The 21,419-nt window shown below is 44.6% G+C and overlaps 1 protein-coding gene and 1 long non-coding RNA gene across 8 annotated transcripts in view; one reads left to right on the top strand and one right to left on the bottom strand.

Annotated features, from left to right (window-relative positions):
- LOC128332955 (uncharacterized) overlaps positions 1-684 on the top strand; it is a 29,393-nt gene extending 28,709 nt beyond the window's left edge. The window contains exon 3 of the long non-coding RNA XR_008310793.1: positions 538-684. This is a non-coding gene — a long non-coding RNA (uncharacterized LOC128332955). The remainder of the gene's footprint in view (positions 1-537) is intronic.
- Positions 685-12,760: 12,076 nt separating this feature from the next.
- Positions 12,761-21,419, bottom strand: part of HIVEP3 (HIVEP zinc finger 3) — a 268,460-nt gene continuing 259,801 nt past the window's right edge. For all 7 annotated transcript variants that reach the window (XM_053267805.1, XM_053267803.1, XM_053267809.1 and 4 more), the window contains one exon: positions 12,761-21,332. In XM_053267805.1, coding sequence (XP_053123780.1) covers positions 20,463-21,332 — 870 coding nt within the window. In that variant the 3' untranslated portion in view covers positions 12,761-20,462. The remainder of the gene's footprint in view (positions 21,333-21,419) is intronic.

The following is a 21,419-nucleotide window of genomic DNA, read 5'->3' as shown; positions in this document are numbered from 1 at the left end:
AGAAAGAAAGAAAGAAAGAAAGAAAGAAAGAAAGAAAGAAAGAAAGATTAAAGCAACATAAGAGAGACACCAGCAACAGCCACTGGAGGGCTGCTGTGCTGGGGATGGATGGGGCCAGTTGCTCTCCCCCTGCTCAATAAAGAGAATCGCCACTTTCCAAAGCTGCCTCTTTGCCCAGTTAGCAAAAGAGTTAGCTTCTGCTAGTCAGGGTAGGCAATACTGAGTTAAATGACCAACTCACCATAAGGCAGCTTCAGACATTCACTTGCTTGCTAATTAGTGTCCCATTCTACTCTGCTACTGCAGCAGCAGCTACTACTACTACAAAAAAAAATTATATACTACTTTTCAGCCAAAGTTCCCCAAGTAGTTTACATAGAAAAAATAAATAATAAGGTGGTTCCCTATCCCCAAAGAGCTCACAGTCCACCTCATCTTGTCAAAATTTTGCACATAGGTATCGGTGCATTTTCTTTCTGCTGGTTGATGACTGAAATAAAGTTTGATTGACTGACTACTACCTTTTCTTCCTTTTAGATACCATCAACATCCACAGGAGAGATACTGTGGTAGAGCTGGATAGGGCCAATTGCTCTCCCCTTGCTAAATGTAAGAGAATCATCACTTCAAACCGTGCCTCTTTGCTCATCTGGCAAGTACTCTATCCACAAGAACCCACGAAGTCATCAAGTGAAAGCAAGGTAAGAAAAACCCTGCTGGATCAGGCTGAAAGACCATCTAGTCTAACATCCTGTTTCCCACAATGGCCCACTAGTTGCGTCTGTGAAATCCACACCCAGGAGATGAAGACATGCCCCCTCTCTTCCCATTGCCTCTCTGCAACTGGTATTTAGAAGCATTCTGCCTTTGAGCCTAGAGGTAGCCTACAGTATATCCGTCAAGACTAGTAGACATTGATGGACCTGCCCTCCATGAATTTCTCTAAGCTCCCTTTTAAAGCCATCCAAGCTAGTGGCCATCACCACATCCTGTAGCAACAAATCCCATAGACAAATTACGCAAGGCTAGGCTACAGAACCCTGGACAGCTCCACACCAACACCTGACCCTAGCAAGGGCTTGAATCAGAAAGTGCCCTTAAATAGGGATGTGCATGAACTGAATTTTTTGAGTCAAATTGAATTCAAATTGTATTTCAAAAAATTGTTTCAAATTGGATTCGAAAATTTATTTTAAATTTGAATTGAATTAGAATAGATTCAAGCACCTTTTTTTTTAACCAACCAGGGGGCCTGAATGGTTTTAAAGTGGGGGAGGGGGGAATAGACGCTAGTTTCCCTTAGGGCATTTCTGCCCATTGTGCTAGTTTTCTAGTTGCAGGGAGTTTTGTTACATGGGGTAGTATTTAAAAGAGGTGTCTTTCCCCTGTAGTGGGAGGTGGTACAGCCCACTCTACAACCTCAGCATCATCCACCTCTTTCTCGTATTTATATAGAGCAGGCCAAGGCTTCCTTCTCTGTTTTGAGAAACGTCATCAGCCGATTTTCTGCAGATTAGGATGCTGTTCAAGTTGGGGCGGGGGGAGGTTGTTTCATTTTGCTTTGTTTTTCTGGACAGATCATGATCGGACATAAACCTTGATAGTGGGAGAGAAGCGCTAAAGTGATGTGTCAGCCATTGTCTTCGTTCTGTCACCAGATACTGTAACATGGTTCTCCCCCTTCCCCCGTCTCCTAGGTTGCCTTGTCAATAGCCGCCTTGTTTTTGTGGCTGTTGGGTTTGTGTTTGTATGTGTGTGTGTGGGTTTTTTAAAATTGATTTTAAGATTTTAATGTGATTTTATGAAATGCTATTGTATTAATTTTTGCAAACCACCTTGGGATAAGTTTTATGAAAGGTGGTATATAAATCAATCAAACAAAACAACAAAACAAAAGCAAACAAACGAACGAAAAATAAGTAAGTAAGTAAAATCAGCTATAAACTGAGCTTTCCATATATAGACTTTGAGGCTGTCTATCAGAGAGCCCAACAGGGCTGAAGACCTGGGTTTACAGAGAATGACGTTATTATGAACACAACTGCATATTTCACAGAACTGCCCCTGCGGTGACAGCATGCCGCTCTGCCACATGGCTTTGGTGGCGTGAGGCTGCTAAATCTCTCCTGCCCTAGGAATGTGTATGCCGTCACCAGCTGCCAGCCTTTTAAGGCGCTGTTGACAAGTCTGCAAGGAAGGCTCCAACTGGCTGGCAATGAGTCACCTCTAGAGCATTATGTGCTTTAACTTTCACCTAACCTCAAAAGGTGCTGTGGCAGTATCGCTATCACCGGCTCCATTGAGAAGGGGAACTCATGTGGAATGAACTAACCGCTTAAAGGAGCACACTGCTCTTTCCTTGCCCTAAAAGGGAAAAGAGAGCCACTCAACTGCACAATGAGAAGAGTGAAAGTAAATATCCTGGCTAGATGGATTTTCTGAAGGTACTGCACTACAGAGAGATGGATTTCAGCAACGGAGAGGGAGACCTCTCATACAAACAGACAAGCAGAGGTCAGTGTGGGGTGAGTTCTTCTAGATCATGGTGACCTCACTGAAGGATCAGACTCCCTCATCTCAATGCAGTTCCCAGTTATGGATTTGTCTCCACCAGGTTGTCTTTACAGCCCTAATCGAACAAACCATGTCCAGGCCTTTTGCTGCACAGCCGAAAAACAACACCCTCCAGAATCCAGCAACACATGGAAAGTTAGAGCACAGCCACCACACTGCCTTTTGCATGCAGACACCCAGCCAGAATCCTGGGGAATAATGGCATCCCGTGGAGACTGGATATTTATTAGTCCCCAAAGCGGTTACATAGATATAAATAAATAAACAGCATTAGTTACAAGTTGGCTAAATTCTGTTCTGCTGTTTGTAAAAGCAGACAGTTTTTGTAATTTATTATTGTATTACAATATTTATTAATAATTAATAATAGAAAACAATGTTATTTGTTAGCTGCTCCATAACAGATTGTTCTCTGAGCAACTCACAAGACAACATTAAAACATCCAATAAAAACACACAACACAAAGTGATTTTTAAATTCTTACAAAGTGATTCTAAAACTCTTTAAAAGTCAGTTAAAAATCAAATTTAAGATTTAAAAGGCCTGAGTAAACAAAAAGGCCTTTACCTGTTTAAATTATTAAATTAATTTAACAACTTTTAATTCATTTATGGGCTGATGCCCATTTATGGGCTGATGCCCATAGTATTACCATTTGTAACTGATTTGGTTGACTGTATTCTTTTTAGTTCTCAGCTGGACTGGTTTTTAAGCGAGTGCCAGCAGGGGGAACATGGTGGGTGGGGGGTGGTAAGTGGACCCCCCTGCCCTTAAAGTTATTCCACCCCATCCCCCTGCCTTCAAACTGGCCCTTGCCAGTTCCATGCACATCTCTACTCCAGCGGTGAAGCCTGCTGTCAAAAATAAGCACTGGATCAACAAAAAGCGCTCAAATTCATCACAAACACTGAGCCCTTTCTCACAATCAGGGAGAAAGGGCTCTGATCTGCAGGGAAGGAAGCCTCAAAATGCTTACTTCCCTTGCAGACGACTGAAGGCTCATTCCTGGGCAGGCGAATTCGTCTGGAACTCCTATGATGCACTGCGCAAGAGCATGGTGCATTATAGGGATCCTCTCGGCACTGGCCAGGAGGCTACTCGCATGTAGATGCCACATGGAGCCACGCGGCACCGACACACAAGCACTAAGCCCAGTTTAAGGACACCCTCGTGCCCAAATCCTGGGCTAAGCGGTGGGCTCCCTGAGCGGGTTTGCTGCCACTCTGCTGCCGGGAGCCGTGCAGCTTCTGGCGGTTTACATGCGCCAGCAAAACCGGGCTGGGCTTCCTTAGCCCGGTTTTGCCTGCATGTGTGAATACCCCCTCTGTTTCGGACAACACGGCTCTCAATTTGGCCTGATGTGCAGAGGACACCATGAGTGCACTGCCCCCTCTGCTCATCCAGCACACACTATGCCCACCTCTCCCATCCAGATGGAAAGGGAACGTGTAAAGACCACCAATCTGCAAAATCCAGCACCCCTGGGATAAAATTGCCTATTTCTTTCATGGAAGCCAGAAATCAGCCATGCAAATCTCCGCACATGAATCTGTGCATTTAGGTGACCTTTGCACATTCTGTACTTGCAGGGATGATGGAGGTGCATGCTGGATGGGTTTGGGAGGGCAGGTACCCATCCAGGTGCTTGCGGTTGCCATCAGGATGGGTTGGGTCAGGTCAGTGTTGTCCAGTTCTTCTAAAGTAAGGCTGCACAACTTGGGCCCTCCAGCTGGTTTTGGACGACCGCTCCCATCACTCCCAGCCACAGTGGCCAATAGTGAGGGATGATTAGAGTTGCAGTTCAACATCTGCAGGAGGGCTGAAGTCCTGCAGCCCTGTTCTAAAGCGTCTCCTTGCCAAGCAATTCGTGCTGAACACTCCAGGGGGAGAGGCCGGTAAATCAATGATTTCCATTCTGTAGGAGGCGTTGGGAATAGCTGACTCTGCAACTGATTGTCAGAACTGATCTAACTGTGCACTATGAAGATATCCAAACCACAGCTAGACAGTGCCCTCTTGAGGCAAGAGAAGTGACCAAACATTGCCGATTTGGGGAGGAGATCTAGTCTTCTTGTGATTGATTGCTTGCTTAAGTGCAGCCAAGCCAATGTCGACTCTTAGCGACCCCATAGATAGATTCTCTCTAGGATGATCTCTATCTTGTCTATCCATGTGGGTTTTTTGGAAAAATACAGGAGTGGTTTACCCTTGCTTTCTCCCGCGAAGTATGAGGTGATGCCTTTGTCATTGTCACTAAAGTGAACATCCTTCCTATATCACTGCTGCCCAATATAGGTGCCTGTTTGCTTTGCCTGAGCAGCTGAGATGACCTTCACGCTTTGGGGGAACCTACTGGGAGTACAGTTCTGGTAGTGAGCATGAATTGTCCCCTTTGCCAAGCAGAGTCTGCCTTGGTTTGCCTTTGGATGAGTGACTACATGTGAATCTTGTAAGATTTTCCCTTTAGGGGATGGGGGTCATAGAGCATCTGCATGTTTGTATGCAGAAGGGTTAACTCTCTGACACCTCCAGGCATGGCTGGAAGAGAATCCTGCCTGGAACCTTGGGGAGTATGTATGTATTAGTGATCCGTTGTCACAAACAGTTAGAAATATCTTATTCAGTTATCAAATTTGCTGTGAAGAATGTATCAAGGTAAACTTAAATTTTAATCCTATTGATAATTTTCTTTTCTAGCAGTAGTAATATTAAAATGGAGGGAGGGGAGGGATGCAGCTCAATTCATAATACATCCAAGCATTTACGAGATGGACAAATTCATAGTCCAAGCCAAGTAATTGTGAACTTTGGCAACATCTTACAAGAATACAAGCAAGGCTGTTGGGAAATATCTTGGGCCTACAGCTTGCCAAAGCTTTGCCCATGCAATTCCATGCTGCACCTTTTCTCAAGAAGGTTGAGGAGGACTTTGCTTTCTAACCCCAAGAACAACTGTTTCTAATTGCTATAGATTTCCAATAAAAATAAAACCATAAACATCTCTAATGCCATCTAAGGCACATATTAAACTTATGGACACGGTGCTTTTTCTGCTTTGATGGCAAATTTTGATCCTTCACATATGTTAAATAATAATCCCTTGGCAAGTTTTCTGATTGGGGTGATTCAAACAAGCTTTAATCTTTTCACCCAAATTACTAAGAATGATTATGATAATCTACTGGGGAGATTAGATATATGAAGAAGGCGAAACTGAAGCTTAAAATGAAGCTATCATCATCATCATCATCATCATCAATATTGTGTTTTGGTATAGGAAATGATTAAAAATGCAAGGAAACTAGTAATTAAAGCTGCCCTCCTCACAGAAGAACCTCACATTGGGGCAAGTCAGGGAGGCTATTCAAGGGATAATTAATAGGCCATTCAACACTAATCCCCAGCCATGATCAACAGGAAGCAATAAAATGTGCTGAACATACAAAAAAGAAGTGCATAGGAGCTCTCTGGAAAGCCTTAATAGCAACTGGCCAGTCTACACTGGACAAGCTGGTGCTACAACCATATTTTCTTGTTGAGAAAATTGCTACAAATCAGGTTTGAAAAGAGGAAAACACCACAGAAAACATTGGAATGCAATATTACTGTCTAGATGATCCATAAAAAGTGAATGAATAACAGATGGCTATTCCAGAGACAAGTAAACCACCAAGGCTTATGCCACCATAAATGTCTTAAGTTTTGGAAGTGTCTGAAGAATTTTAAAATTCTAGACCCATTTCAAACTGGCTTTAGAGCAGGATATAGGGTTCAGACACTCTTGGTTGGCCTGATGGATTCCTATACCAAGGAATCAACGGAGTGCAACTCTGCTGGTTCTTTTGGATCTTTCTGCATCTTTTGAGACCATCGGCCATGGTATCCTTCTGAATTGTCTGGGGGATTTGGGAATAGCAGGTACTACTCTGCAGTGGTTCTGTTCCTCTCTCTCAGGCAGATTTCAGATGGTGTCACTCAGGAATAGCTGCTCCATAAAATGAGAGCTATTGTATGGTGTCCCTCAGGGCTTCATCCTATCCCCGATGCTTTATACCATTTACATGAAACCGCTGGGTGAGATCATCAGGGGATTTGGAGCAGGGTGTTATCAATTTGGGATGACACCCAAATCCATTTCTCCATGACATCATCATCAGGAAATAGCATGGCTCCCCTAAATGCCTGCCTTCAGGTAGCAATGGGATGGATGAGGGATAATAAATTGAAGCTGAATCCAAACAAGATGAAGGTAGTAATGGTGAAGGGTCATAATTCGAGGGATGCTATAGAACTTCCTGTTCTTGATGGGGATGCACTCCCGCTAAAGGATCAGGTATGTACCTTGGGAGTGCTTCTGGACCAGGCCTCACCCTGATGTCCCAGGTGGAGGCTATGGCCAGGAACACTTTCTATCAACTTCGGTTGATACGACAGCTGCATCCATTCCTTGATCTCAGAACTGTGGTGCACTCACTGGTAACATATCGGCTTGTCTATGGCAATGCTCTATATGTGGAGCAGCCTTTCTATGTCATTCGGAAACATCAATTCAAAATGAAGCAGCCAGAATGGTCTTTGGGGTTTCTCGGAGAACATATTATACCGGTTTTAAAGCAGCTGCTCTGGCTGCTGAAATGTGTCCAGGCAAAATACGAAGTGCTGGTAATTACCTTTAAAGCCCTAAATGGCTTAGGACCAGGTTACCTGGGAGAGTGCCTTCTTCAGTATGATCCCCACTGCACTTTAAGGGAATCAGGAGAGGTCCAGCTCTGGCTGCCACCAGCTCGCCTGGCGGCGACTCAGGATCAAGCTTTTGGAGTGAGTTCCCTATGGATCCTAGAGGCTTAAGAATTTTAGCAGCCTTTAAAAGAGCCCTAAAATCATATCTTTTCAGCCTGGCCTTTATTGAGTCCTGAAATGATTTCAAACTGGTTTTAATTTTGTTTTAATGAGTTACTTATTTGCTTTTTATCTGTTTTTTATACCTGTGAACCACTGAGAGCCATCTGGATGAGGCGCAGGGGTGTATCTAGGGTAGGGCAGGCAGGGCACGAGCGCTGGGCACCACTTGAAGGGGACGCCATTTTTTTAAATAAAAAAAAGGTTTTAAAAATGGCCACCGAAAACAAAATGACCACCACGCATGCTCAAATGGCCTCTGCAAGGCCTTAGGCCATGCCAGGCCTCACAGAGGCCATTTGAGCATGCATAGTGGCCATTTTGTTTTTGGCAGCCATGTTTTTTTTAAAAAAATATTTTTAAATATGACCACCGCACATGCTCAAATGGTCCCTGTGAGGCCCCAGGCCTTGCAGAGGCCATTTGAGCATGCATGGCAGCCTCCAAAATGGGTACCACACCGATCTTTGCAGGCCCAAATAGGTCTGAAAATCAGCCTGGGATGGCCTGCAGTGATGAATTAAGAGACTGGTGGGGGGAAGGGGAACCTTTGCAGACCACCCCCCAGCCTTTAGGAAGCCCCCTGAAGGGGCTACAGGTACTTAAAAAAAATTAATATAAGTCACTGTACACATATTCAGTTTGGCACTATGTACAGAGAATCAGGGCTTGTGAATACTGAGCTGAAGCTTATAACCTAGGATTGTATTCATTTGCTCTTACTTTGCTTCTTGTGATAAGTGAGTTAAATGTGATGTCTTAATAATATGGCTGTTAATGGCCAGTTTGTCTTTGAATCAGTGTGAAATCCTTAGTATTAAGGCCCACTGGAAGTTTCTTGCTCTCTTTCTCTCATTGTAACTGTCTTTCTGAAATACTAGAATATATTCCAAGCAGTGACACAGTTTACTCTGCATATCCTTTAATTATTTTCAGAGTATCTGGGAAAAGTCAAATTCTCCATTTATTTTTAAAACTTATGTAATAGTGATGCTACAATGCATAGTAGAGAATTAGACAGGCACTTCCGTTTCGTTTTCCAAGTACACCTCCACATAGTATTTGGGTATTTCATGAGACCCAGCATACTGCAATTTGTAGTTTTCCAGCATTTTTTGGTCTGGCTATGTCCACTGCTAAATAGTTTTTGAAATATTAAAAGATTAATGAGCTTGACTTGTATTTTTGAACTGATATTATGGTAAAGTTATCTGAAAGATGGGTGTCAGATGTTTGGACAGGGGGCGCAATTTCAGTGCTTGCCCTAGGCACTATTCCCTAGATATGCCTCTGATGAGGCAGCATAGAAATTTAAATAACTAAATAACTAAAATAAAAGTCTGAGGAAAAACCAGAGAAATCCAGCAGATGGCACTGAATGACAGAGCTCCAACTCAAACAAAAAATGACAGAAAGCTGGTGGGACCTTTGCCGTGGACTTCTGGTTCAGGATGGCCAACAGTGAGTTTGCAGGATCTCTGTGCTATGCACCTAGTCAGATGTGGTGCTGTTGGCACTTGTGACCACATGAAGACACATCTGTGTGCCATGCAGGCTGTAGGTTGAAGCTATTACCTGCATTCTTGTGAGACGTTGCCAAAGTTCATAATTTATTTCCTAGGCTTTGTATTTGGAGTATTCAGGAACAGCTTCAATAGGTACCATATGTAGGGTTATCAGCTGCCTGGGAGAAACCTCGTCAGCTCTGCTCCTGTGCCACAAGCAGAAATTTGCTATGCAGAACACAGGCAGTGCTGGGAAGGGCGGGAAACAGGTGCCTTTCTAGACAAGCAGTTGTCTAGAACTGCTCCCAGGTAGGACTCCTTGCTGCTGGAGCAGGAACAAGAAGCCAGGGATGACTCCGAAGGGTAGCAGGTGCCCCCCCCCCAAATATTTCTGCTCACCCATCCACCAGACTGGAACTTGACAGCAAAGCATCCAACAATACAGTCATGGTATATTATGGCCCTATAGCTTGAATTAAATTATTTTAGAAGGCTCGATTGCCCACCAGATGCATCTAGGGAGCCCACAGGCAAGAGGTGAGGGCATGCCTTCTCTCTTGCTGTTGCTCCCCTGCAACTGGTCTTTAGAGGCATTAAAACCTCTAGGTAGACTTCTTTCCAAGAAAACATGTTTATTTAATTTAATTTAATTATTTGTTTATCCATCCATCCTTCACATTTATATTCTGCTCTTCCTCCAAGGAGCCCAGAGCGGTTGAGGATGGGAGTAGGGGTGTGCACGGACCCGCAAAACTGCGGTCCGGCACTGGGGTGGGGGGTTGCTTTAAGAGCGGGGGGGAGGGTTTGCTTACTCCTCCCGCCTCTTTCCTGCTCTGGCGCCCGTAATTTTAGTAGTAATTGGGGCGGCAGGATACATCCCTGCTGCCCCTTCCCCCCTTTCGCTATGAAAAGCTCCCAGGAGTCCTCTACACACGCGCACAATGTGTGCGTGCTTCACATCTCTGTGACATGCGCGTGTGCACGTGCGCAGAGGACTCCTGGGAGCTTTTCATAGCGAAAGTGGGGAAAGGGCAGCAGGGATGTATCCTGCCGCCCCAATTACTACTAAAATTACGGGCGCCAGAGCAGGAAAGAGGCGGGAGGAGTAAGCAAACCCTCCCCCCGCTTTGAAAGCAACCCCCCCACCCGAACCAAACCGCCCAGGTCCGGACCGGTCTGGAGGCCTTTAGAATGGCCTCCGGACCGGTCTGGGCACATCCCTAGATGGGAGCATTAATGCAAAATATGCCATTATCTCTCTTTCAGATATCTATCATGGGAGAAAGCTCAGTCCTTCACCTCATGAAATGTATGTCTTTCTAGTCCCCACCAACTCGTGTGTGTGTCTGTCTATCTATCTACACACACACACACACACACACACACCCTACACACACACACACACACCCCTTTACAGGGACATTCGATTAAATCTTATCTCCCCTTTTTTGAAATCTTTTCCTGGCCACTCAGATGAATTTTATCGTGATCTATTGCTGTCTAATTTTAATGCTATGAGTACTAATTCGGTGGCCAAGTTTTGCTAGATTTTCTTTTTTTCTTTTATTATGACAAATATTTTCTGTAAATCGCGTACTGCTTTTTTATGATGTTCTTTTGTTTTGGTCAATGACCGAAATAAATTCTATCTATCTCTCAATCATGGTGCTGCCACTGCTGCAGAAATTTTCAGATGCAGCTTTTCATACCATGGATCAAAACATTACTTGCTGCTGCTCAGACTTCACCACCTGCCTGAAAAGCTGATGGCCCTAAGAACCCTATGGCAGCAAATCTTCGCCATCTCCTTTGTGTGTGTGTGTGTGTGGAAGGAAGCTCACTGGCCAGAAGGTGGGATGAGGGATTGCTTCTTTCTTGCCCATCATCCCCATAGGCCAGAGGAGCATCCCTGAGACCCCAGGATGATGCAGGGCTTCTGAGATGTTCCCACTTGAAAGTGGGGGTGTCTGTGTCTGGCAGCAGAGGCAGTAATGGATAGACTTTGTTGGCTAACTCCTACCGAGAAATAACAATTGAACTTTATAGTATTGGATTCATGGATAGCAAGAGACAATCCAACTCTCTCTCTCCAGTATATTTAAATTACAGATTATGAGAATGGCAATTAGGCCCTGGTCTTTATCAAAATCTTTTGAGTGTTATTTTCATACATAACATTTTAGACTTTTCGTGTTTCAATTTTGTGTTTCATGGGGCTAGGTCTGAACGAACTTGTATAGTTCAATCTGGGTCCAATCTGTAATTCAAATATATAACTATCGGAGATTTGGATTCTCTTTGGGCTAACTCACACCACCGTTGCCACCCCAAAGGGCCGAGGCGGCTGGATGGACATGCTGGGCCCTGGCTTGGGTCTGAGCTCTTGAAACGTGCCTGTTTTGCCAGACTTTGACACAGGGGGCTGGCCGAGGCCTCTGCAGACGGGGTCTTCAATGCAGCACTTGCGCTGTGATCCGGTTTTCGTGGTGTCTGTTTCAAGTTTTAGGTTCACCTCTTTGGTCTTTTGAAGACTCTGAGAGGCTGGGGAGCAGAATGTTCATTTGCGCCGCCCCCCACCCCCAACTTCTTGCTCTTTGGCAGTCCTACTGTGCAGCATCGTGCACGTGGTGGGATGTCACACTTGCGCTGCTGCATTAAAACTGCACAGAGTCACGTGGCAGGGTGGCCTTTACTGACAGTGGACGAGCTGCCGTGCAGCCCCATTGCACCCAACTTTGCATTCGCACAACCATTCCATTCCATTGACGGCGCACCGCCACACAGTATGTCAGCCGCTGCATCCTGTGTCAATAGGCCCATTCACACATTATGTCCAACACGCGTACACCAAGTGTATAGCGTACAGATCGGCACACAGGTACAGTCATTCACCTGCTACGCTGAATGCAGGCACAGAAGTACACTTCCTACCTGCACCGTGCATTTGAAGGGCCCGCATCCGGGTTCCCTTTTAAAAAGAACACCGGTACAGTCATTCACACAAACACGTGCACAAGTGTACAGGGATCTGTACACTCATACACCATAATGCCTGAACTGGGCTAATGTAATCGCAACCCGAAATACTGAAATAACTCTTGATCCTGAGATTGTATTTTAATCACTAATATCGGATGGTTTCAAATACTGAGCCCACACTTTCGGCAGGCAATTGTCCCTCCCCCACAAAAGGCCCTGGACTTTGGGCTATCCCAAAAGCTGGGTATGAATTGAAACAATAGGCCAGGACTGCTCATCGTCGGTGCTCCTGCAGATGTTGGCCTATATCTCCCATAATCCCTGACTATTGGACACTGTGGCTGGGGATTATGGGAGTTGTAGTCCAAACACAGCTGGAGGGGGGGGGCAAAGCTGAGCAGGCTTGCAATAGGCCCATTCACATATTATGTTCAACACTTGTACAAGTGTGCAGTGTACACAGGTACAGATCTATACACAGGTACAGTCATTCACATGTTATGTTGAACACAGGTACAGAAGTACACTCCCTATCTGAAGGGCCTGTATTCAGGTTCACTTTTGAAAGGAACCCAGGTATAATATTTCACACAAATACATGCAGAAGTGTACAGATGTCTGTACACTCATACAACATAATGTCTGAATTGGGCTAAACAAACACATGAATGCATGTATGGATGAATTCAAAAGCTGGCCCACCCATGATGCCAGCCTTCCCACGGAAACACAGGGGCAAGAATCACACATCCCTGCCTTTCTTCTGGGAAAGAAATGACTGCCAAAGAGGCCACTGGTGATATGTTGGGACTTTAAAATTTATTCCAACGTGCTATTTTTTTAAAAATAGGCTCAGACTGAGTAGACAGTCTGGACTGTAGTAAAGGCAATATACGTGTAAAAACTTTTTCATTCACAGTACAGATGTCATTTACAATAAGGGTCACAAACATCAAATGCGGAATTTTTTTTTCTCTTTTCCCCAGGTTTTTTTTTTAACATTATATTCTGTGCTTTTTACCTGCAATTTCTTTTTTGCACTCTTATAACCATACAGACATTGCAAGATGCAAATGTAGAAACTGAATTTAAAATAAAATTACAGGCAAAACTACCAAATTACACTGTACGCTGTACATTATTTACAGTACCTTTTTGGAATGTATTGCCATTGTAAGAACATATAGAAACTTTCTAAGGACTATTCCACTTACAGAATACATACACCTTTTAGAAAAAAAGGCAAATATTTATCTTACATGAGACCATGTATATTAAATTTGCGTACACATTGTTGTTGTTGTTGTTATTATTATTATTATTATTATTTATTTTACATTACATTTACTAAAGTGAGCATAAGTGCCATCATATTTCCATAATGAAAACTTGTTTTATGTCACCATTAGGACCCAAATTTGGTATTTCTTTTAAAAAATAGTTTATACCTTTTTAAAATTCACAAATACTGTGCAATAACTGGACAAAAAAGGAAATTCTAAGGAACACACACAGTAAAATCAAGCTGAAAGAAGAAGAAGAATACACTATGTAAGGGCTAGATCAAATTCAAGACACGTCACGTGGCCCTCAACCATGGTGCATTTGTTACCGACACACACACACACACACACACACACACACACACACAGACACACACAGAGCTTTAAATTTCAGCCACAATATCACAGCTGATTAAAAACTCTGAAGGTGTCAAAATATGAAATATGTTCATATTGGTGGACATATAACTTGACAAAGACCTATTGGGATAATATCAGAGAAAGTATAGCAACAATTGCATCTGTAAGATTAGGTTTAGATCCTGTTATGTTTATTGAATATTTTTGTTAATTGAAGAGAATTAACATCTGCGAAAAATGTGCTATGCTAGCAGGGGCAGGAAGCCCTGGCTTGGCACCTGTTGCTGAACAACTCCTCCCATCATCCCCAGCTGCAACATTGCAGCCCAGGATGATGGGCCTTGTAGTTTAGCAACAGCTGGAGAACCATGGCTGCCTACCGTGGAGAATTAAGACACATCCTCTCTATTAAGGACACTGATGTATATACATTATTTAATTTAGTGTGTTTATATCCTCATATTTATATCCCTCTCTGCAGTAACGGCAGAGTAAATTTCTTTATATCCCTCTCTGCAGTTTTTACCGGCTATAGGCTACTTCAATTTCAGAGGCAGGATGCCTCTAAATACTAGTTGCAGGGGAGCCACAGCCAGCGAAGGGGTATGCCTTCATCTCTTGGTTGTGGGCTTCTTAGAGGCATCTGGTGGGCTACTGTGGGGAACAGGCTGCTGGTCTAGGTGGTCCTTATCCAGCAGGGCTGTTCTTATGTAGTTTTCAACATAGTCTATCGCAGCCATTAAATATTGCTCGGTTTACACTTATTGACAGCTAATAATCAATCTGGCATGACTCTGATTTGATATTTTATGTATTTTTCAAATGTATCTTGGTGGTTTAATGTCAAAAGCTGAGCTAGCTGTGTTCTGTTCCTATGTTTTTAAAACGTGGAAATTATTATTTTTTTAAGCCAATATGAACACCAAGGCTGACATACAGAAGAAGGATTCACCAGTGCAACAAAAGAGCAGCCTAACAGAACTTCTCAACTAACCGCACCAGTACAATCATAATTTCTGATGCCCTCCCCCAGGAAACCGCCTATGGCACACAAAAAATATGTCCCTGAGGGCTGTGCAGTCCTCGGGGATATATTTTTAGATGGCACAGAAGGCTTCCAGGGGAAGGAGAGGTTGGTAGAAGTTACCACATCTCCGCTGCACCAGTGCATTAGAGGGGGCACTGGTCCCTATGCATCAGAGCACTGCAGCACTTTTGGGCATAGCCAGGGGTTTACTTTGGCTCACATATAAGTGCTTTGACTTCAGGAGACTGCAGATTAGAATATTCAATTTCAGACAGGAGGTCTTCCCCAGAGATATCAAGGATTGATCCCGGGACCTTCTGCATGCAAGGCATGTGTTCCATCACTGAGCTACACAACACACAACCTGCTCCTAGGCATGTTTACTCTGGAGTCAGTTTCACTGTGTCCACTGGCACTTTATTCCCTAGTAAGCAAGCATAGGGTTGCAGCTTTAGGACACTTTAAAAACATCATCCCTTGATTCATGAATGATTAAAATGTGATCTCTGCAAAATAAATCTAATTTCAACTAGCAACATTAATTATAACCAGAGCTGCCAGCTCTTTCATCAGAGGACACCAAAGGGGAGCCAGTTTGTCACTTCACTTCGCTTTTGTTATAGCACCACACCATGGGGACCACGCAGCGATCGCTAAAGAGGAACATCAGCCTCGGTGGTTGACCCAGGACTTTACCTTTCGTGGGCCAACTTAAGTGCTTCAGGTGAAGGACATCCTTAAGGCTTTGCTAGGTCTGCCTAGAGTGCTCAGCACCTTGCAGTTTGAGCCCTTAGTAGCATGTGGTTAGTAGCTTGTCATAAGGAGATCCAGTTCTGCCTGGCCAGCCAGGGCACTTGGTAGACTATCAAGAAATGCCCCAAGAGGCTAGTTGGTTGGAGTGGATGGGTAGAACAATACTGCTGCCATCTTGTATTTGCTTGCCTTCCAAATAATCTCCAGCACTTTCCCCACATTTTCACATGTGAGGCTGAAACTGACTTAGGCATCAACTGGTCTCCAGTGGGTATGCCAGATCAAACTCCCCCCCCCCCCCGCCCCGGTTCGGTTTGCGGGGCCTGCGAGCATTTCTACTTTAAAAAAAAAAATTTTTTTTAGTACTTACCCCCTCCGGGGGTCATGACCCACGTCACACAGAGGCCCACTGTGCATGTGCGGTGGCCTCCAAATGGCCACCGTGAGGGGGGAAAGCCCGGAATGGGCCGAAGAATGCCAGAACCAGATGGTTTGTGCCAAAACGGAGGCTGGCTGGGGGAGAGGGAACCTTCACGGACCTCCGCCCCCAGCCTCAGAGAAGCCCCCTGGAGGGGATAAGTACTAAAAAAAATTTAAATGTAAAAAGGCTCACACACACACCCCAAACGGCTTGGGGGGGGGGGGGTTCAAGCCAAACCAGGAGTGGTTCAGCTCGACCCCAAACCTTCAAACTGAATTGGTTTGACATCGAACTGGTTTGCATGCCCAATTGACACCGCCCCCCAAGATTTCACAGAACTCACATGAGGCACCAACTGTGCAAGATTCTCCAAAGTGCATGTGAGCGTCCTGTGTGGAAACCAAAGACGTGCAATGCCATCATACAAGAAGTAAATAAGTGCCATTGTCAGACATAGCTCTGACACAGCAGAGATGGCAAAATGCAAAGCAAGCAGGTAACTTTGGCACAAGTATTTATGAACTGGGCACTCATTCAGCCCCAACCAGAAAAAGAATAAAGTCCTCTGCAGTGGAAGAAGGAAGCAGACATTTTCACCTAAAGCTACAGAGACACTGTTCTGGAGGATGTCCTGGGTTGCTCTGACTGTGTGCCTATTCAAGCAGCATAGTGGCCTTGTGGTCCAATGGCCCCATTCCTTCTCCCCCAGATGCCAGTGCCCATCCTGGGATAATAAATGTGCAAGAAACTATGATATGTACAGTGCTTGCCTGCCCCCTGTTGGCCACCTGCTTCCATTGCAAACATGGACAAAACTGGCTTCTGCAGAGTCCTAAAGAGGATTAAAAGGTGCAAGAGGAAAAGGTCGTTTACAGATTCCACTGGAACAGAAAAGAAATGCAACTCCCAAATGCACCCCAACAAGCCATAGGCCCAAGCCGAGTGTCGCGTCCATTTGATCTAGCCCCCAAACAGGTACAGTAAGAGCATGAATGGATCATAGATGTGCAAGTGCCCAAGAATGGCTCATGTACAATTTCAATTCCAAACACCGTTCAGCCTCAAAAGGACTGCTTGGAATTCCGTTTCGTGAAGGAAGGGGGTGGGGAAGACAATCAAGGTGAAATTAATTACTCAAAAAACGGCCAGGCATTCAAAGCCATGGTAGAGATGCGATGCTTTCTAACAATGCCCACTGAAGCTCTGATCCAGGGCATGCTCCTTTGTGGAAGTGGATGGGTGACATTCTGGATCCTTTGCCGTTAACATCAGCACAGTACAGGTTTCATTGGAGCCAGAATTTAAGCCAATGTTAGATGTCCATCCCCATGGCCTGCTGAAAAAGTGGGGTTGTATTGGACCTTCACTAAGGCGGTCTTTGGGTAGATCCCAGGCTCCAGTGTGGACTTCTTAGCAAGATTATTCTGGACCTTTGCACTGAAAGAGGTATTGCAGCTGGAAGTAAACAAAAGGAAAGAACACTCTAGATCATGAATGGCGTTTTCCAGTGAACTCTAAAATTCCACCGTCCATTTGGTCACCGTCACAATCTTTATGTAATTTCCACAAAAGCAACAACGACAAACACCCTTTTGTCCGTAATTACCCATACCACACAAGAATGAAAGGATACATCACAGCATGGCATTCAACTCAAACCCCGCCCATTCGGTTTTATCCCCCCCCCCCCTGTGCAATGGTAACAATTCTTGGCTTTTCAGGCCCGGTGTTGTGTTTTGTTTTTTAAAATCGGACCTCATTCACAATTTTATTTTATTTGCACTTTTTTGTACATAATAAACTGGACCATCTCAGAAAGAAGACAGGCATGGTCCACTGGTTCAGTCTGCGTGGAACATTTTTGATTAGAACTTGTACAAACTCTGTACAGAGCAAGAGACCCTCCAGCCTCTGCCGTGAGCTTTCTCACTTTCAGAGCAAACATGCCGTTCATAATTGCACTGTTGAAATTGTATTAACAGGGCGGAGCTGGGTGGCTCTGGTGTGATTTCTTGTACGTGGCATCCAGGTTGGTAAGAAGTTGGGGCTATTGTACCCTTCCGGATGTTAACCTTTTAAAATGGTACCGACAGTGTAAAAAACAAGCCCATTTGCTAACCATTAGCTAGTGCAACTATTGATTTTAAACACCCAGAAGTCCACGGTGTGGTATGGACTAAAATTCATTCAAAAGGTGGCGGAGCAGTGGGGTGGGGTGGGTTATGTGAAACAAAATTAAAACCTTCATCTTCTTTGTCGTGGTTTCTGTGCAGTCCCATATACTGGCGGTCTGATGCCCATAGCTGAATCCCCCTGGCCAATTACAGACACCCTCTTTATCAGACAAAGACAAAGTCTTTATCAGGTCATGCATTTATAAATTTACTGCATTCACTTTATTTATTTATTTAATTAATTAATTTATTTGCATCCTTGTTTGTTTGTTTGAATGCATTGACTGCATTTATAAACTGTCTTCTTTCCTATCTAGGGCACAGAATACAAAAAGGAAACTAAATGGGGACAGAAAATAAATCCAGGTACCAATTCATACATAACTGCTAGAATGAATGGAGGGAATAGTCAAGGCAGTTTTGCGGTAGCTTCCAGGTTCAACCCCTGGCATCTCCAGGTAGGGCTGGGGAAAACAATCCCTGTTTGAAACCCTGGAGAGATGCTGCCAGTCGGGGTAGACCAGGGCTGCACAACTTTGACCGCCACCCCTGACTGTTGGCCACTGTGTCTGCATGGGACCTGTAGACCAAAAACAGCTGGAGGGCTGATGTTGTGCATTAATATTGAGACAATATTGTCAGGATAACAGCTGAGCCCTGCTAACTGAGCAGACACCTTTTAAAGTGGTGGTTCTCTCATATTTAGCATACTGGGGAGCAACCGGCCCTATTCATCCCCAGCACAACATCCCTGCCATGTCTGTCGCTGGTATCTGCCTTATGTTTCTTTTTAGATGGTGAGCCCTTTGGGGACAGGGGACCATCTTATCCATCCATCTTATTTTATTTATTATTTCTCTATGTAAACCGCTTTGGAAACTTTTTTGGGAAAGCGGTATATAAATATTTGTTGTTGTTGCTTATTTATGTATTATTTATTTTTCTGTGAAAACCGCTTTGAGAACTTTGGTTGAAGAGCGGTATATAAATATTTGTAGTCGGATAATGCAGCATCACTTATTCTGGGAGAGGAGGGGACAAATGGCAGCTGAGCCAATGGGATGAGCTTTGTGGGATGAGTTCCTCCTCCTCCGACACAGCCAGTTGAAATGGTGGCTGGAGGAGGAAGTTCTGGAAGGGAAGGAAGTGAACACCAATTGGCCCAAAGCCAAGCCAATGAAGTGGACTTTTGCTGTATCAACTTTCCTCCGGATGCAAGCAGGTGGCATGGCTACTGACGGAGACTGGATATGTGGGACTACACAGATGATTCCTTGATGGGTTTCACTTCTGGAGAAGCAACCTCTGTTGTTCCAATTTTTTTTCTCTTTGAGTTCCAAGAGTTAGATCAGATGAGAATTTTTTATATAAGAAGCATGGGGGAATGGAGTGGGGCGGGGGGAGAGAAAAAAATGGCTTCTCCAAAGCTAAGGTTTTATTTCCCAAACTGGATAGAGCAAATGTTCAAAGGGTAGGTTCCAAGGGAAACAAGACCCAGTGGCCGGTGAAAGGCACCCCGTAAGGATTGTGCGCATGTACTAAAGCAACCGCCAGTCGCGGAATGTCAGGATTAAAGCAAGAATGGCTGTTGCGAAGCAAAACCCTTCACCACAACTTTTTTTTTACATTCAATACATTCCTATTTTCTTACAATTACATTGGGGGGGGAAATTGTGTGTGTGTCCCTTTTTAAAAAAGTGCTTTTGAGGGTTGTATGTAAGGGAGGCACATTTAAAATTCTTTTTTCTTTTTTTTGGAGAGATTTTTCTTTCACCACCTTTGGGGGCCTCCCCATACAAAATAAGTGCTAGTTTCATTTACAATTCAAGGGTAAACACTTTTTTTTTCAAATTAAAGCAGTCACAGCTGTCCTTAAAGCACATTTATAGGCAACCAGAGTAATGCAAATAATAAAAGCAAAAATTATAAAATAACAACAAGCACTTTGCCACATATTTAAATAAAACATATAATAAATAGGGGTTGTAACCGTCTATACACGGGAGCGGGGATACTGTCACTTTTCCCTAACAATTCAATCAATCTCTTTTAAGAGGTGTTTATTTCCTAAAGGTGTTCAGTGCATCCTGTCAAAATGCTTCTTAACCCTTTCCTTTCTGCATTCATCATGCCCATTAGAGCTAGACATCTAAATGGTCAAGGAGGAGGGCACGATCTAATAAACCCTTTCCAAAAATGCTCTTTAAAATAAAAATAAAATCAGAACCTCATTTTTTTTTTGTCTGTTTGAATATTTCAAGCAACAAAAGAAAAAGGTATAGAAAAAGGCACAGGTACATATGGAAATAATACCAGACTGAAAGCAAGCAAAGAAAAAAACCAGCAATGGTCTGTGGGTTTGGTCGTACGCTTGAATCCTTCCGTTTGCAATGATTATTCTGAAACCAAGAGCATTGACAAAAGATCTGTTGATTTACAATGGGAAGCCTGTTACATGAACCAAAGAAGGCGGAGCAAGAGGGGGCTTAAGTACTTCCTGCTTTGTCGCCGGCTTGCCGGTGTGTGAGGCTGAAGCCGGCTTGCTCCAGGGGTGGGCTGCTGCTCCGGCGTGCCCCTGCTTGGGGAGCTGGCTCTCCTGAGAGGTTCCTTCTCCTGACGGTCAGCGGGCAGGAAGGGGACTGGCTTGCGACAGGCTCCGTCAAGCAGCCAGTGCTGCTGCTCCTGTCCAGCGTCTGCACGGGGAAATCCGAGACGAAAGTGCAGTTGGGGTCAAAGGAAGTGCTTGAGCGGCTGCGCTGTGTCTTCCCCTCCTTCCCAGAAGGTTCTTCCCCCCTGGCCGAAGGCTTCGGAGAGCACTCATCCTTGGGGCAGGGACTGTCTCCAGCAGCTGAGCAGCTTTCCTGCTCTGAGCTGCCGCGTTCGGCGCGAATTTTTACCCTGTGTTCCTCCTCCTCGGTGGCCTTCTGCTGACGCTCACTAGTCCTTATTTTCCCGTCCAAGTAGCTGCTGCTTTGAAGTGGTGGGGTTGCTGCTGATGATGGAGAGGCTCGCAGGTCTTGGGCCTCCTTGCCCCGTTCTTTAGCTTGGCTGGATTCAGAGATGTGGCCCCCGGGTGCAAAATAGCTGGCTTGCAGTGACATCACTGAGCCACGCCCCAAGCTGGGATGGCTGTTGGGCCTTGCCTGGACCATCTGGATGCCCCCAATGGGAATCATCGGGCAGGGGCTTCTGGGTAACTGCTGGGAATGCAACGGGAGATGACTGAAGATGTAGTCTTCCACTCGGCTTGGCGCATGTACGTGTATTTCATGGGAAGACTGCAAAGGTCTTGCGTAGAGATGTGGAGTGACGCTGGGAGAACTTGTTTGACTCCTGGATTCTGTCTTCTGCAATGACTGGAGGCAGAAAATCAATAAGCATCAGTCAACAACAGGGCTGGAGCATCTGAGGAGACACTAGTGCACAGATATGGCCCAAAGAAA

Source organism: Hemicordylus capensis, chromosome 7 (genome assembly GCF_027244095.1).
Source record: "Hemicordylus capensis ecotype Gifberg chromosome 7, rHemCap1.1.pri, whole genome shotgun sequence".
Classification (NCBI taxonomy): Eukaryota; Metazoa; Chordata; class Lepidosauria; order Squamata; family Cordylidae; genus Hemicordylus; species Hemicordylus capensis.
Note: the sequence above shows the minus strand (reverse complement) of the source record. Positions and strands in the feature narration are given on the sequence as shown.